General features: G+C 40.0%; 1 protein-coding gene across 6 annotated transcripts; it reads right to left on the bottom strand.

Annotated features, from left to right (window-relative positions):
- Positions 1–1,505: 1,505 nt before the first annotated feature.
- kansl3 (KAT8 regulatory NSL complex subunit 3) lies at positions 1,506–16,793 on the bottom strand. 6 transcript variants are annotated; one of them, XM_086313888.1, is made up of 23 exons: positions 16,558–16,793; positions 15,391–15,665; positions 15,104–15,274; positions 14,929–15,019; positions 13,798–13,983; positions 12,808–12,936; positions 12,586–12,702; positions 12,388–12,486; positions 12,070–12,141; positions 11,879–11,953; positions 11,523–11,680; positions 10,837–10,900; positions 10,559–10,747; positions 10,176–10,332; positions 9,728–9,805; positions 9,297–9,476; positions 6,708–6,795; positions 6,306–6,433; positions 5,774–5,880; positions 5,136–5,313; positions 4,130–4,251; positions 2,383–2,483; positions 1,506–2,292 (listed from the first exon to the last, which is right to left on the bottom strand). In XM_086313888.1, the coding sequence occupies exons 2-22, from the start codon at positions 15,600–15,602 to the stop codon at positions 2,427–2,429; spliced, it is 2,658 nt and encodes an 885-aa protein (XP_086170014.1). In that variant the 5' UTR covers positions 15,603–15,665; positions 16,558–16,793; the 3' UTR covers positions 1,506–2,292; positions 2,383–2,426. The 6 variants fall into 6 exon arrangements, with proteins under 6 accessions (XP_086170014.1, XP_086170013.1, XP_086170015.1 ...); XM_086313887.1 differs by having other exon boundaries at positions 1,507–2,292; positions 16,551–16,792; XM_086313889.1 differs by lacking the exon at positions 2,383–2,483 and having other exon boundaries at positions 1,507–2,292; positions 16,551–16,792.
- Between the last annotated feature and the right edge of the window lie 1,382 nt (positions 16,794–18,175).

The raw sequence follows: 18,175 nt of genomic DNA, 5'->3' as shown, positions 1-18,175 counted from the left end.
GCTCTAGGGTGGCTGTAAGTCAAAATGTGGAGCAGGTGATCTACTAACCCGCTGGTTGTTCGAGCCCTGGCTGCTCCTGTCTACATGCCAAAACATCCCTGGGGAAGATACTGAAGCTCAAGTTGATGCATCCATTGGAGTGTGAATGTCAGACAAAAAGCATGGACAGAAGTGTATGAATAGGTGAGGAAGGCATGTTTTCTGTAGTGCTTTGAGTGCTCGGATAGAGTAGAAAAGCACTATATAAGAACCAGCCCATTTATTTTATCCTACCAATGGAAATTTCATCCACTCTATAAGTCTGTTTATTCCTTGTGACTTCATACCTGTACAGGGTTTGGTTTATGGAAACTTGTTTGGGGTTTTTTTGCCATAGAAAAAAAAATACAAAAATGTGTATTATTGCAATGTATTATTATGTTGTTTATTGTAGAATAATAGCCCAAAATTTTAAATGGTAATTTATTTATTTCAGTGGCAGAAAGAAGCTTCCACATGCAGTTTGTTTTAATTATTATTATTATTTAATTACAAGCTACTAAAATGAAAAATGTATAAGCTTTCTTAATCCTAGAAAAAAGGGAGCCCTGAGACAGTGCATGGTAAGATGCCATGTGTCACAGCTTGCTTTATTCTATCTGTGTAAGTTGGATCAGTTTCTTCCTCATGAGATCATATCTCATTTGTGCTTCAAGCAGTGATAAAAAAAACCCCAACAGATTCCAACTGAAGTCCTCCGATGAACCACTTTTCCACCTATCCAGTTTGTGTGGAGCATTTCTTGAGTTCGTGTTGGATATTAATAGTTTGTTCATTCTTTTATGTTATTTATGCTTGTAGCATGAGGGACCTAAAGCTTACACATATTAACCATTAAATTCATTCTGTTACCGCTTTTCATTCACATTCCATCTTTCCAATACTGCTGATTTCCCCCTGCGCTGTTCGGGCCTTGTACAAAAAATATGTTACATATTTGTACCTGTGAATATACACACATCCTGCTTCATTGTTTTGCCTGCTTTACTAACATGAAGTGTAAAGTGTAAGTAAAACACTTCTATTCTCACTGTACTTCACCTTCAATGTCTGCAGGACAGTAAAGCTGGCCTGCAGACGTGATTGGATGACTAAATCTCAGATGGATTGCTTCAAGAGGGGCTGGTGGCAATGATGTGAGGAAATACCAGCAGCTGCTGTTGTCTAAATGGGATCCTTCATGCTATCCAATGTATACAAAGGTTTACATACAGAGGAAGAGAGACACTCCTATCTATATCTTATCTGACTGCTGACAGGATGTCGTCTACAATAAGTGGGCTGTATTTATGCTGCGGCTGTAAACACAGCAGTGCGACTATCACGCATTGGAGCGAGCTCCTCCATAACATTTTGAACAAGAGCGGAGTTTCTCAGCTCGCTCAGTGCTACAAGTGTTTAGCACACAAGACTAAATGTTTACATTAGCTAAGTAAAGCAAAAGCATTGCATTCAGGTAAATATGTTTATTTCAAACATAAGCTCTGCGTGCAGTGAAGTCATGAGACGGTGCAGATGGGAAGCAGTACCCTGGTCCAGTGTTTGAGGCTATAGAAAAACAGGTTCAGGTGGAAACGAGTGCAACAAAAGCTTGGAGTTTTACAAGTGCAAATACCTCAAACTAAGCATCGCAATACGCGTCTCCCTTTCAGAAGCACATTACATCAAATTATATTATTATTAAAATTGCTACATAAAAAGAAACAATTATGACAGACACTTATTATATGGATTACTGTTATTGGATCTATATGGTCATATATGGATACAGCAATGATAGAACTCAATATATTCTGAGTACGCTAAGGACTTCAAACATTATCTTTGTTGAGATGCACAGCTGTCCTTTTGTAGGCTTTACCTGGGCTGCACCACCACACTCCAGGTAGTTTACAGTTTACCTTCAGCATATAATTTTCTCCCAAGAACATGTGATCATGCTGTCAGTTTAAAGTCAAAGGTGTAATAAAGGAGTGCAGGCTGTAGCACGACGACATCCCCTGAAGTTAGCAGTGCCTGTTCTATCCAGCACAGACTCGGACTTGTCCACAACTGAAAGCAACTGCCTGGCCTTTTCCCACCATCTCCACAGGGGAGCCCTCTGTGAGGCGAGGTCTTCTGCACACTGTGCGGCGGTGTGTTCGTCACTATGGGGAGGGAGCAGTCTCATCAGCAGGCTGTGGCTCCTAAGGTACTTTTGCACATCACCATCTTGCATCAGGGATTTGCCCACAGTGAGCCGAGATTTCAGTGCTGCAAAAGGGCACAGTGCAATTAATTAACTCTCAGTCCATTCTTGGTTTATATTAAATTCTTCGGGGCAATAACATGTTTGACATTTACTTTAAAGTCTGCTCGGAATCCTCAGATATAATATTGAGATATTTTCAGCTGCATCCAGTTTCAGAAGTGGAGCACACTGTGATCCACACTCTAATACTTATCTGAAAAAGACAAGGCATGGGAGGATTTTGTGTTTATTTCTACAGTGCTGTGCAAAGGTCTCGAGCCACCTCTCAGTGCTTTATGTTTTGCTATGGAAAATGGGGATTTAATGGATATGGTGATTTACTAAAACATGCAAACATATATGGAAATAAGGCAAAAAAAAAAAGAAAAGATTTTTGCACTGTTTTAACAAGCTTCAAAGTCAGTATTTGGTGTGGCCACCTTTATTCTTGAGCAGTCTGAACTTCCTTAGGAAAGCATCCCTCTTATTTCTTTAACTAGTCTTCAGGAATAGTTATCCAGCTTTCTGTAAGCACATTCAAAGCTGCCTTTTGTTTTGGTCTCTGTCAAACTGATCCCACACCGCTTCAATAATGTTTAAGTGTGGGCTCTGGGGAAGCCAATCCATGATTAATAGTGATCAATTGTTTTTCTTTTACTTTATTAGAAGTGTGTATGAGATCATTGTCATGCTGAAAAATTCCCATGACAATCTAAACCAGAAATAAAAACAAACAAACATTTGTGTTCATTACTCCATGAGACCAGTTCTTGTGCACTTTGCCATATCTCAACCTTTCCTTTCCTTAAGAATGGCTTCTTGACAGCCACTGAGACCATTTCTGACGAGACTTTAGTGAACAGCAGATGGATGAGCTCAAGGGCCAGATGTATCTCTCAGATCCTGTGTCAGTTCTTTGCTGAATTTTTTCCTATATCTAAAGAACATGACGTCCATAGGCTGCACATCATGATGAGTGATATATACATGTACATAATTACCCTGGTGGTGCAAAATAGTGTGCCTGTTAAACTATATTATTTTTGACATTTTTCATTGATTCAAACAAAGAAATGGGAACAAATGTGTTTTAACGACAAACTGCTAGTAACAGATTGCCTAAAGATATGATTTAGGAATAGATCTTTGCTAAGTTGTCTCTCATGCGTACACACAATGTTGGTTGAGCCCTTCATGTAGGTGCCTTTTTTGCCTGCATGCTTCGTATGTCAGTGTTAAGTGGCTTAACAAACGAACAACTTTCTCAGAAAATGGTCAGGTATAAGGACTGGACTCAAAATGAGTAAAAAGAAAGTCTGGCTATGTGAAGGCAAAATATTAAGAAAGTGAAAGAAATTCACTTGCTTTTTTTAACTTTTGCCCGTTTCCTCAAACGCTGTCATCTCTTCATGAAAAAGAAAAGCTGTAACTGACACTTTCACCTCAGTGTGTCATTTCTAACAAACACTTCAGTGTTTTTCTGTTAATGCACCTTCAGTCCTCAGTTTATGCCCCAGTGGCTGTATGTGACCTAAAATACACAAGGCTACAAGATACTGTGAACAACTGGGTCAAAGGCTATACAGTAAAGCCGGTAATTATTTTCTAGACTGCCTCCACAACAAATTATAGACTAGTGACAACAAAATCATTTTAAAAGTAGGCACTGGGGTGCCATGTCAGTGAGAACCATTACAAGCTATCAAACTGAAAATTTTAATGGGCTGCATGAACATTTGCAGTGATAACAGAAATCTGTCAAACTTTGTGTTAGTCAGAAAAACATGTAACCAAGAATAAGGGGGAGAAAAAAAAGCTCCAAGTTAAGTGTGTCTGTTTAGGTGCTGAACTGAGGCGCACCTTGGGCTCATGGGTACGAGCTGAAGTCACAGCTTCACCACCAGCTTGGCTGACAGATCCCACTCTACTCGGATGTGCTCCTCGAAGGGTCACCGTTATAGAAGTGGGGGCTTTCTGCCCTCCTGACAACAAACACCAACATACACAGAAATAACAAGCTATAAATGATTTACGTCCAAATACACCAGATTAGACTAAATAATAATTTGCTGCAAACATGCTGTGATGCAAGTCATCTAAAGGATAGCTGTTGTTGTTGTTTTTTAAAGCACGTTCATGATATTAGATGACCATGAAAGGTAAAAGCAAATTTGGAGGTTCAGGTAAGTGAAAGGGGTGAGAAAGCCAACTGATTTACACTCAAAATAAAATGACAACAAGACGACAATGAAAACACAAGTTTGATTCCAGTCTTTATTACAACAGGAACAGCTTGGGTAATGCCATGTGCCAACGTTATTGCTTCTCAACACAACTCTCTAGGAGGTCAGCGTTAATATAAATGAATAATTGAAAGCAGGTGATTTAATGGGTTTACAAAATAGGCAAACAAAAAGAAACAAACATGAAATGATCGCTTGAACAAACAAAGCTGACGCAGAAAGCAGTTTTGACTGAAAAACAGGAGTCTTATTAAAATTTGGTCAACCCTCTTAACATTGATCTTAACTTAATTCACAATTATTCAGGATCAAACTGTTTCATGCCTTTGTGTGTCCGACATCAGATGGAAACTCTAAATTGTGACTTTCCATTCCATGAACATGAAAACATGTACGCCACTAATCTGCCATTGGCTGCTGCACGTGTAAGCTGCACATTCCTCTGCAAACCTTACAACAGTTAGGCTCATTCCAGGCAAACCATCTCTGCAAGTATCAGAGATGTCCTCTACATTCCTCTACGTCCGGCCTACAGACCTCCTGCACTACTGTTTCCAAAACAAAGGATGAACAAACTCTGGGCATTCAACGTGGCCGTCGTGTCTTGGCAGCTCGAGACATACCGGTGGTCTGGTTGGTGATGTGCGCCAAGCCAGGCAAGCTGCTAGCAAGTTTGGCCAGCCCACCATTAGTGAGCAGCTGATGGATGGCGGTGGTTTTAGCCACTCCTCCTGTGGTGACCACAGGCACTGCCCGGAGCAGAGCACTGCTGCTGGTACCGGCGGAGCTCAGGACCGGACCCTGTGGAATGGCACAAACAGCATGAGGGAAGATGAGTGGACAGGAAAGATGATTTTATCATCTTTTATTCCATTAGGTCACTTAAAAGGAAAAAAAGCAAGAAAAAAAAAGCAGTTTGGTAGTATTGAAGCCGATTAGACGCGATGACGACGTCTATTAACAAAAAAAAAAAAAAAAAGTTTTTCCTTGGCAATAAAACATATGCTCCAGTTTCTCTTTTATGTACCTAAACCATGGAAGTTCCACTAGATCTGTGTGTTTTCAGTTCTTTTAATCATTTGGGTAACCAATTACAAATGTGGCATATTCAAAAAAATAGATTAACACATAACTACACACTTTAAAAAAATAAAAATAAATAAAACCCTCTTTGAGTGTTATAAATAGTCTACATAATTTATCGCAAATGGATGGTTCAAAATCTGGTTTAGGAATCGAATACAACCACTCCAAGTGTTACCTGGGTGCCACCTGTGTTGGCTGCTGTTGAGGGAACGTTAGGAGCTTTGGTGACGATCTCCTGAAGACTGAAACTTAGGCCTTGTAGAAGACTGCTGGCGGAAGGTGCTGCACACACACAGATCAATCATTGATTGGGTTAAATCAATCCCAACGAAACATCACAGAAATTATTAAGGGAAAAAAACAAAACATTCCAAGGCCTAAACTAACAGCGCACACACACACACACACACACACACACACACACACACACACACACACACACACACACACACACACACACACACACACACACACACACGATAGCCAGGGCAAGGTTTGGGTCAGTGACTGACAGCGATGGTGCAAGAGGTGATCAATGATGATGTTTGCTAAAACATGTTGTCCAAATTCTCAGCTCAGCGATCAAACTGGATCCCACACAATAAAACCAAGCAGAACTGCACTTGTGTTTTGATGTCACTATGTTGAGATCAGCTGCACAATTAAGAGTGCAAACAAGCGTGCAAGGCAGGACAAGACGAAGATACCTTGGGCAGTGGCTGGAGCTTGCGCCTGGGCTGGTGTGGAAGGCCCCGACACCATGCAAGGCTGCACGCTGCTGAATGAGCTGGAGCCTGGGGACAGGGCACCAGACACCTCTGAGAGACTACCAGACCTGCAGTGACACACATAACCACCAGTCTACTCAGGAGCTACCCCAGCAAGTGCTGCTTTGGCCATCACTCAGCTCCCAAACTCCAAGTACACCTCTAACCAATCCCTCTGCACCAGACACCCCACCAAATGGGAGTGGATGTGGGTGTAGGGATAGTTAGGGTTTCAAGTCCTCCAACCTCAATGTGTCAGTGTGTGTGTGTGTGTGTGTGTGTGTGTGTGTGTGTGTGTGTGTGTGTGTGTGTGTGTGTGTGTTATGGCACTGGCTTGCTTACCGTTGGCCTGTAAGAAGTCCAGACAGCTCCTTGGCACCAGCTACAGTCTGTCCCATTGTCACAGTTAAGGGCTTTCCTGAGACACCCACTGCAAGAAAAAAAAAAAAAAAGAAAATATGAAGGACAGTCAGTTATCTCGCTTTGGTAAAAACAAAAAAGGAACACAAAAACAAAAAACAACAAATAAATTATGATCATTTCTAGAAAAAGGGTGAATCTCAAAACAACCACCTGGTCATTAATGACAGGCAGAATGTTTGTTTTTTCAAAATAAAAGGCTTAGCAAAGCCCTAGTTTAAATTTAATAATGCATAATCAACAAAAAACACATTTTTCATCTGCACAGTTGAATGAACTCAACCTGCTCAAAGCATCTGTCTGCCCACAAGTGATTTTAATCAACGCATGAAAGAATGAACTATATCTTTTTATTCTGACAAAAACAAAAAAAAAAAGCCCAGACAAGTTCTCTCAGTGTTTAAAGATTCAAGTTTGTATGAAGCTATGTATGACATGAGAGGCAAATTACCCAACACCTTATAGTGGGTGACTGCAGGAATGTATTGCTGATTGGCTGAATCAGTCACTGCCTTCTTTTTGTGTGTGTCTGTGTGTTTTTTTGTTTTTTTTTAAGGCTGTTTATTGGAATTTTATTTCACAAACTAAGTGGTTTGCCTCACTGACAATTCAACCAAGTAAATAATTAATCCATCTAGTGCAATTCAAAGCAGTTGGCATTTTTTGGCCATTTTGGGAATGTCCATGTTGCACTGATTTAAGCAGCAGATAAATAATTATTTTAGAGAAAAATAACAGTTTTTTACCATCTATAGAAACTTCACTTAAATTTATTTTTAACAAAAATGATGTTTTATAACTACAGACTGCTTTGGGCTATAAACTATCAGAACCTTTTCTGTAATTTTACATATTTATTGCACAGAAAAACTTAGATACACTGTTGAAGCTATACGTTTTTAAAAAATCTTATATTAACCCTCTGCGGTCCAGGGTATAATTGGCCGTTTTTGATTACTTTTGATTTCACCTCTACATTTCACATTTAAAAAACTGTTTATCTTGCCTTGTTTGGTATCATTATTTTCAGCACAACCTCGAATATCTGGCATTGGAGTTGTTTTTTCATTTTGACATACTATATTAGCACAATTGATCTAAACTCAGACAAAAATGTTTCATTTTAAATATTTAACGTGTTTAATGAATCATTTTCATAACTTGAAATCCAAATAGAAATTATACATTTCTAAAAATTGTGCACGTTTGGCAAACAAGAAAGGTATGGTACCATTTACCTAAATCTGGCCACAACCCTGGCCTAAACCCTGCAGGTCTGACAACAGGAGGTGTATCGGTCCAGTTTTCTATGTGGACACAGCGTTTACACTGGAATCTGCCCTTGGTGGCTTTTTTGGAGGAAATGTGACATTCGCTAGTATACCTGACACACAAAACAAAAAGTACACAATACAGTAACTATAGCCTCCAAACACGCTAAATGTCACTAATGTCTCACATGTGAAAACTCGCCCTCTCTCTTTCTTTCAGTCGCCCGATTTCTCTCGCGGGCGTCACTCCTAAAACTTCCCCTTCTCCCTAAACAACCAAGTGCCACATGCTGCCATATCATTTTTTGATTGGCTCACATGGTACACTTTAACACCAATAGGGAACGGGTGTTTTTTATTTTTTCACTCGCAAGCGGAGAGTGTTTGCTAGCACTGTCCTTAGAAAACACCATTTTTACCGTTTCTTTCTGCCGTGCACACCGCTGTTTTGTTCAGAAAGAAACATCGCGTGTATTTTTTAATCATAACTCTGGTGTTACGTGGCCCATCGACACAATTTAAAAACTGGTATATAGTTTGAAGTCCAAATTGAATTGGAGACTCTGGGTCGCTGCATCTTGTAGCCGTGTTGTCTTAAATTGGTCATGTGATTTTGACGCGCCGGTGCGTCCGTCGACCCCAGAGGGTTAAGACATCTCAGAAATTAAATATGTAGCTAATCTTCTTTAAACTGACAGTAAGATGATTTACTGGTCAAGCCCACTTCAGATCAAAGTAACTTGATAGAAAGTGAGCTTGACCTCCCTCACTTAGACCAGAGGTTTTATATGCAGCTGTGGTCATTTAACAGTGAACGCTATTGCCAGCTGTTTGTTTACTTAGATGCTGCCAGTGGAGTAGTCCATCTGGTTGCTACATTTAGGCCTTCCTACTTGCTGGTTTCATCTGGTTTAAACTGCAATTATCCAAAGTTGGTCTATTGGACTGTGGATTTTTTTTCCCCCGACAGTGAGTTTTTTCATGACTGCATATGCTAAAAGTGTTGTGTGGAGAGCAGGGCTGGGCTACGGGTGACATTCAGAAGTCGACCCTTGTAGTTGTTTAGTCTAGATACAACGCCGAGCAAGTGTCAGCTTGTTGTGTGTGAACCAGTTTAGTTTATCATCATCTTTAATATCAAGAATATCAAAATTTCATGAGTATCAGCACCAATTTACACAATTTCTGATTACCAATACTCCTAAATCAAACCACTGTTAAAGGATCCCAGGTTTTGTACCTTCATGTGCAGCAGGACTGAGGCTGCCCCCTGCTGAATCGCTTTGGGAAACAATAGTAACCTTGATCTTTGCTCTCTTGGAGGCTTTGCTTGGAGTGGGACTAGGTGTCTGCCTCCTCTTGCCATGGGACCGCAGTTCATCTCTGTCCAGGCCCTCCATCTGATCAGAGGTCACCGGCACTGCACGGCACAGACAAACACACAGACGAACACACAACTATCAGTGAAGTACTGAAGTGACACGAACCTGTGGTATTTTATCCTTAACTAACCCCAAGCTTTGAAGTTAATATTTGCTCTCAAAAGCTTTATAAAGTTTTAATGCAGTAAAGTAGTCACATTAGTCTACAATTAAAGCAGCGGAAACAAAGGAAGGAGAGTGAAAGGGAAAGAGGAAAGAAAAAAAGGAAAGAAGAGGGATAGACACTTACCAAAAATACAAGGAGGAGTGCCAGGAGGAAGATTTTTCCTCACAAGCATGTTTTGTTTCATAAAAGCAGCAAACTGAGCTGGAATGAATTGGAAAAAAGAGCCGGAAAGGAAAGTTGTAGGAAGAGAAGAGACAAGAGGATGAGAGGAAAGTATTTCAGTCACGTTCCATCTTCCCCCATCAGATGTCGTGACTTGATAATCTCTTCAAAATCTTTGTTTTCTACCATCATTTTCACATCTTGCATTCTACCCTGTCTGGTTACCTTGTAACACCTCTGCAAAAATTCCACTGGAGTTAAGATCAATGGCTCGTTTTAACAAGTTCAAATAAACAAGTGGGGTGAACGGGACAACTGTGTACACACAGGTACCAAGGATCACAGTGCACAAGCGTATTTACAGAGCCCTTTTCAATGAATTCAGAGTTGAGTGAGTTGGTGCACTGACCTTGAGCCTGCTTGTGAGTGAGCACTGTGCCGGAGCGCTGCATGTGTGTCTTGAGCAACTGTGTAGCAGTGATAAGGCTGGACTTCTGTGCCGGAGAAAGACCAGATGTCTTGGGTTTGGGACTGGATGTGGGACTGCTGCAGACACTAGACAGATCCTGAGGATCGAGCGAACATGAGCACCTGGTGACTCATATGCAGACAGTGTAGCTTCTTACAATCATAAGACACGATGCTATGACTGCAATTCCACCATACAAGGTCTTATTATTAAAACTCAACAGCTACTGTTGAATGATAACAGTTATGATACACACCATTGTATAATTTACCATCATTTCATAAAACATTTTTTATTTCATAAAAATACAGAAGACTTCTTACCTCAGATCCTGACGGCGAGATAGGAACTCTCAGTGCAGGGGAGGATGGTCGTCCTCTCTCCATGTCAAAGGGAAGCTCCCGTCGAGGCCTTTTCTTCTTTTCTGTGTCCATGTCTCTCAGCTCACCTGAGCCATGACCGTGGCCCTCCGCCCGTGTAAGCACACCTGAAAGGAAGTCAGCGATCTCATCCTAAAGACCAGTGAGAGAAGAACAAAATATAAATATTCAAAATATAAACTGCAGCAGATGAAAAATGCTTTCTAGCTATGAGGGCCCACCTGAATGCAGCGGTCCACCATGGTCTGCGTCAGTCCTTCTGATTTCATCTTTGCTGAATTGATTCTGTGGAGTGGTTTAGAGTCAGAAGTGGAAAAATATTAAGTGTCATACTTGACCATGTAGCCAATCAATTGTTCAAACTATTAAAATGCGTTTTTGCATCACATATATGTGGTCTCAGAACATTTCATCAAGAAGTTCAGTGTCATATACGCTGCAAACAAAGTAGTTACACTTGAGCAAAGAAATGCCATATAACCCCCCAAAAAACTGTATTATTGCCCAGCAAACTTATCTCATTTATGTGCCATCTCATCTTTGAACCATTCATAGATTTGTTTTGAAAGTGGTCAGGTACAAGCATCGGTCTGAAAATTTCAGTCAATTTGTTCTGAAAAAACTATGTGAGACCTTCAGAAAGCCTGGAGAACGATTGCTCATGAGCACTTTAAAAGCTAAATATATAGAAAAGAAGGACTTGTGCACAAAACTGTACATTAAGCTTTTGAGTAAATCTTTCTCATCCCAGTGATAAGTTCGATACAGGCATTTACTTGCTGTGAAGCGAATATCTTCCAAGCTTCACTGACATAATGAGGAATCTACTTGCATTTGACTCGTTGAACATCATCTCTGGTCCCTGCTAAAATATTATGTTTTTCAGATCTTTAAGGCTGTGACTGACCTCAGATTGTCATCCGCGCCTCCAACCACCACCATGCTGTTGTCTGCCCTGAGCTTCTCTCTGAACTCCTCCATTCCTTCTGTGCTACACTGGAGCGCGTTCTGGCCGACCACAAACAACACTGGTGTCTTCATGTCCAGGAGCGGGTCATCCACATCCTGTAAACCAGCAATATGTGAAAAACTGGCACAAGCAAAGTTTTGTTTTTCAGTTATATTTTTAAAAAAAAAAAGAAAGAAGAAGAAGAAGAAGAAGAAGAAGAAGAAGAAGAAGAAGACAGTATTTTTTTCTAACAGTTGAGTAAAACATCAAAGATAAAAACCAGTGCTGAAGCTAGATAATGCTTTAGGTCATACCCCACGTGGCCCATTGACTGTTAGCAGGGGGAAGCCAAGACAGACCACAGCCGTCAAATACTCCATCAGGGACACCTGGAGTCAAAGTTTATTATTAAAATGTATTCTATTGCACACCTTTGACAATAGTGCACTTTTATTAGTGCCATCACATTAAATCACTATGATAAATACATGGTAAAAAGTCTTACATGGCAAGCCATAAGAGCCCCAGCGTTCCAGCCGACCAGGATAATGGGTTTGTGAGGAAAGTGACTGTGAACCTGGTGGTTACATTTATAAAAACATGCAATCAGTGCAGGTACAGACGCACAAACAAAAAAAATAAATAACCATTATATAGCATCTCTAGTTTGGACAGTGATCTGAGTCATTACCTAATAAATACAATTAGAAATGTGCATAATTAAAAATCTGCCACATTCATCTACATGAATTTAACAAAATAAAGATCACAATCACATCGCAGCTATAGTCACTAATGCATCAAATAAAAACCAACATCCTACCTCCATGACCTTGGCCCTGACAGTACCCAACATGTGCTCTAGGCACTGGGTGATGCCAATATTGGCCCCGCTGTTCACATGAGTGTGTATTGGGATGACCTAACACAAAAACAGCTGTTTTAGGCAGTTTTCTGTGACAAAACAGGGAAGAAAAATATTTCTGTAAACACAAAGATTTGATCTGATGGGACATCTGACCTTTCCAAAAAAGGAGAGCTGTGACTGCCAGAATCTCATTCTCCGTGAAGTGGAGAGGGCGGGATTGGTTGGGCTTGATGGTGCAATAAGGATGAGCGGGGATCCTGGAAGCTTGCTCTGCAAGGAGAAAAAAAAAAAAAAAAGGATTCAGGGGTCACATGTGCAAAAAGTTAAATGAAAACGTTTTCTGTTGAAAACTGAAAGCGACTGATTTAATTTTACCGGCTTGTTTTGAGACAGAACTCCAACAGCTGGGTCCCATGGCCGTTTCAGTAGCAGTGACAGCGCCTCTGCGCTTGGAGCGCCGGTCTTTGCCGATGACAGCAACATTCTGTCGATCAGCGAGGGCAACTAAGCAGACAGAGGAACGTAACAATGAATCAACAGTCTCATTAATTAATGGCGACCTGTGTTGAGCTTAAAGTCAGTTTTCTGTGTCATGAATGAGGCCCTCACTTATGCTGAACAGATAAAATGGAGCAGGTTATACGCCAAGTTTGGGTTGAAAAATGAAAATAAATGAATAAATAAATAAAAAACTAAAAATAAATCACTGCAGATTATCTTTTATACTGCTGGAACTGCAGCTATAAGAATTAACACCAGCAATAGCTCTTCAGTCAATAAAATGTATTTCACTTCAATCTGCCTGCAAACGAAAGCAATTTCCAAACTTCCTTTATTAGTCTGTGGGACGGTAATACTTAACGTTTAAATGGATCCTGTTTAAAGTGTCAGCGCTCTAATGTGCAGCCGTCACCGTAGGGAAAAACTAAAAAACACAGCAGCACTGAGAGCTAAAACAATTACCTTGAATTAAAATCTTTATTGTACTGCTTTGAGCACTAAATCACCAAATTAAAAATTTTCTGCAGCATTAATCTTTTGTCTTATTTGCAATAGTGTAGCACTGAACTTTCTAATGTTCTTTATAGATTGTTAAATCACCATTTCACCATCATTATCATTTGAGAACATCTCAGAAGCAGGCTGGAATCATAGAAATTTTGTGCGAAAGAAGAGTAACATGATGCGTGAAACACCCCTTTTATGTGAGCATGTGCAGATCCTGAAGCAAGAAACCTGGCTGATACCCACTGAGCTAGCTAAGGCAAAGAAACCCTGGCTGGGTTGAACTTTGTAGCCTATCCCTCTGGCACAGGCCTAACAGAAAAATGTACATCAGTTCATACTCTTTATTCAATTACGTACCTTGCTTTTGAGAGTCTGCAGCACATCCAGGTATGCAGCAAGCATGGCTAGGCTTAAAGACTCAATTAGAGTGGTGTGTAACCACTGTGTCAGTTTGGTGTCCCAGTTCACACTGGCCAGCGCATGCCGCACCTTCCTCGCACACTTGTCCACAGCTATCCTTCGCAAAATTGGCTCATTGGAAGTCTGTGAGAAACAAGATCACAGAACAATTCAGTCATTTTTACGTCTGAAATATAACCTACAGAACCAGGGATCCCCACTATCACTCAGCTGGCGAGTTCAGATGGTAAGCCCTAAAATTAGTTGTCATATGGTAAAAAACTTTTGTAAATTTCTCCTCTCATGCTTTCAGTTGCTTCTGTGTGAACAGATTATCCATCAGTGCATCACCCGGTAGCTTTCTTCATTTTTGTTTATTAAATTTATTAACCAAAGGAGCAATAGGGCATGAATTTCTCTGGGCAGAACTAGGGACTCAAAACCTAAATCACACACGGGCAAAACATGACCCGAGGGCCAGAGCGAGGCTGCACAACACTTTTAGACACCTGAAGCCCTGAAAGAAAAACTAAAATGAACCCCGCCAAAAAATAAGAATGAAAGGGAGGATTATGTTAACGAAGCTTGGGGAGAATAACTGCAGCAAGTCTGTCCTGCTATTTAGTAAGTCAAACAGGGGGTGCTTCACTACAAACATTTTGTGATGAACTACAATGTATTACAGATCTTAGCATCCAACCCCCATTGGGCTTGAATGCATCTTTTGCAAATCTCAAACAGCAGTAACTTATCCTCATAACTTAGCTGCAGCCACATATGTAAAACTGAACAGATAATTAAATCAGACATTCATATACAAGTGTGTTTGTTTATGGGCTTCACAAACAGAACAGACTGCATTTAAAAATGTTCTTAATTTATTGATGCAGGAACATATTCTATTATTGCATCAGCTGTGTATATCCATATTTAGATATTAGGCAACAACATATTGGCACAAAGTGCCATTATTATATATAATATATCATTTCAACTGTTAAATCTTTTCCCACAGTCAAACAAAGAAGTTGTGAATAATTCTTAGTACCCTTTAGTACCCAAAACAAACAAACAACAAAAAAGACTTACATTTTCATTGGCCAGACGGGCTAGTCTTTCCGCTTGCAGAGCTTTAATGACCTTGTTGAACAATTTGTTCTGGGCCACTGTCCATCCAGTCCTGAAGCAGAATTATTTCAAAGAGATTTACTGCAAGTGGATAACGTTACATGATAAAAGGTGGAGCATTGAGGTGGTTGCTTACTTGTTTACATGTTCTTCCCAGTCATCAGGGGGCGGCGGACTCTCAGCAACTGTACGAGCAAACAGGACATGCCGCTCGCACTCCTTCATCACACTAAGGGCTTTGTGGTTATCATATAGAAGAACAGGTGTTGGCGTTACAGTTTCCACATCTATTAAAGAATCTGAATCTCTGCAGACAAAGAAAAAAAAATACCGCATCACTACAAGTGATTAAAAATGTGCATCAGATTACTAATTTTACCATGGCTAAAGAGAAGCAGCCTAATAGGAGCATTTTTAACTCACAAAACGGGTTCAGGCTGGCGACGTGGGGTAACAAACAGCGTCCTCGTGGGTCGAGCACTGCTGGCATCTGGGTGGGCATTCCATGGTTTGGCATAGCTGTGGTCCAGAAATACTAAATCTAACTCTCTTTCATGGGCTGAGAGCTGGAACAACAAGGATGTGCCCATCTTTCGAGCTGAGGTCTGGAAGTCTTTATCTCCACCACGATGCATCCTCTTCCTGGGCCCCAAAGGGCCCCGGGAAGACCTTAACAACTGGTGCTGATTCAGGACAAACTTGGGAAAGAAGGGAAGAATTGTTTTTGTATTTTATGCAAAATAATCGAAGAATATTATCAAATTTGTCTGCCAAAAAAATGACTTTATCTTAAAGTGGTATTGCTAATTTTACAGAAATATTAGTTGTGAAACATAGAAATCACACACACGCCCACGCACACATATGTGGGAGGAAAACTGTGTGTGTGTGTGTGTGTGTGTGTGTGTGTGTGTGTGAGAGAAGATTTGTATCAATTTTAATATTGAAACTCTTACATCATAAATCCATAAAGTTTGTGGTAGGGCAATAGCTCCAGACAAAGCCTTTAAAGCCCTTTAAGTGTTGACATATCAGAAAGACAACGGAATAACTGAACTACAGTCAGCTCTGTGGAAGCGAGCACATTCAAGGGTCTGCACTTACACAATTTCTAGTTTTTTTATGCATACTGACAATGCGTTGAGCTCCAGGGCTTTACGCTATTTTCCAAATATAACTTATTTATAAGTTATTGATTTAAAAAACCCCCAACAACAACAGCCTAAAAAGCCACAAAGTAACAATAAAAGCACTAACAACAACAGCACTACGAGCGATAGCGAAACAGTTTCAGTCCTGGTACAGAGTCAGACTGACGCTTAACACGTTTATACTCTTTAAGCACTACCTATTAGCTTCTACCATGTACTGGATATTATTTTGCCATTATAAACCACATATTGAGTCGCGTGTGGCAAATAACCAAAACATTCCACTTAATACGTGGGTTAAGTGTAATAGGTTCAATATTTATCACAAATACATTCGCAAATTCACCCGCGACTGAAAGCTGCGTAATGACCTAGCATGCTAGCATAATCATAGCGAGCTACAAGCTAAGCAAATGGTGTACCGCTCATTACCTCTTACTTTGATCACTCCATGTTGTCCGCGACGGCTTCAGCTCCTGCTTCGAGCAAAGCAAATATAAGAACGGCGTATTTACCGGGCAATGAAAGAGGTTATATTAAACATAAACATTTAGCTCGTAAAAGCCACTTCCTTTTGTTCGCTTCGTTGCCTTGTTAGGCTCCGCGCCCTCCCTTTCTAGGCCCTAAATTCAAGCGGCTCAGTCAGGCCTGCTGTTTCTACCAAACTGGCAACCCTGATCGTGGCGCGTCAGACAGAGAATGACGCAAAATATGGACTGGATTGATAAAAGTCTGGATTATTATCGGTCCCCCAGAAATAAAATACACGATTTAATGACATGAAATGTGCGTAACTGTAACTTGTTAAAAATGAATCCTACCATTTCCAATATATATATATATATATATATATATATATATATATATATATATATATATATATATATATATATATATATATATATATATATATATATATATATATTAGGGGTGCAACGATACACAAAATTCACGGTTCGGTTCGGTTCGATACTTTGGTGTCACGGTTCGATATTTTTTCGATACAAAAAAATGTTCATGCATTTTTAATTTGTCATTTATTAAAATTATAAATATATATTTTAACTCAAAAGTACAGTTTTTAAATTTAACCCTAACCCTAACCCTTGTGCGCGTTTTTTATTTTGACAGCGAATGCGCACCTGCGGACCACTTATGTGCAGCCCTGGTTATATAGCTCGTCATATTGCAGCCACAGAAATTATTTTGTCCATGAAACCATAAAGCTGCACTTTCTTTTTGCCTTATAGTCTGATTTGTCATAACTTCTCCGTTTTGTGGTAAGCTTTTATTTGGCTGTCACTTCTTCACCCTGACCTGTCTTATTTGGCTCAGCAGAACTGAAATGCTTTTACACGCGCACTCACATAAGCTCAGCGATTCTCTGCGCGATCAACCTCTCACATGTTTAAGCTTGCTGCGGGAGATTTCACTTGTCATGTTTGCATAGTAAGCTAACGATTAATAAGTGTGAATGTGAGTGTATGTTTATCTCTGTCTGTTATTTCTGTTTTTTTCTTACCAGGTTCTAATTTTTTTGTTGATGCACTCACTATTTGTCAGTGACAGCAGAGCGCACAGCGGCAGAGCCAAATATTTCTTCAGAGGAAAGCAAACATTGCAGTTTGATTAGGCACCATCTAAGTAATTACTTCTGTACATTTAATTACCAGTAAACATTAAGTTTTATAAAATTGCTGCTTATTGCCATAATTTATATAATTTTAGCCTGTCAGAAATGTACAAAACAACTGTTAACTATAACAAAAATGAAACTCACCATCCTGGAAGTCAGATTTGATAGAGCTGAAAAGCAACAGTCTGAGCAACAATTGACTGTTCCTTTTAAACACCTTTGGATGTAGATGTAGATGGGAAGATTCGCTACATACATGTGGAAGAGGTCAAAATGTCTCAAAAAGCAAACAACCAAAATTGGTGCTCGAGAAAGTCGTTTTTCTATTAGTTTGTACTCATTTTAAGAATTAGTTAAACAGTCAAATCAACAAATATTCAGATCTTTTTTATTTCTTTTAAATCTGAGAAATAACTTGATA

This window comes from Aulonocara sp. 'chitande type north' Nkhata Bay, linkage group LG12 (assembly GCF_057382095.1).
Source record: "Aulonocara sp. 'chitande type north' Nkhata Bay isolate Kocher_YH1m ecotype deep benthic linkage group LG12, A_spYH_male_GT1.1, whole genome shotgun sequence".
Taxonomy (NCBI): domain Eukaryota; kingdom Metazoa; phylum Chordata; class Actinopteri; order Cichliformes; family Cichlidae; genus Aulonocara; species Aulonocara sp. 'chitande type north' Nkhata Bay.
This window is presented reverse-complemented; position numbering and strand designations above follow the sequence as displayed.

Excerpts from the sequence above, each read along its gene's own strand:
- kansl3 (XM_086313888.1), bottom strand. The coding sequence starts at position 15,602 with ATGCATCGTGGTGGAGATAAAGACTTCCAGACCTCAGCTCGAAAGATG. Across the intron at positions 12,487-12,585 it reads AGCTCTCCTTTTTTGGAAAG|GTCATCCCAATACACACTCA; the intron begins GTCAGATGTCCC and ends TTTTTGTGTTAG. Across the intron at positions 2,484-4,129 it reads CTCGTACCCATGAGCCCAAG|ATAAGTATTAGAGTGTGGAT; the intron begins GTGCGCCTCAGT and ends TGTCTTTTTCAG.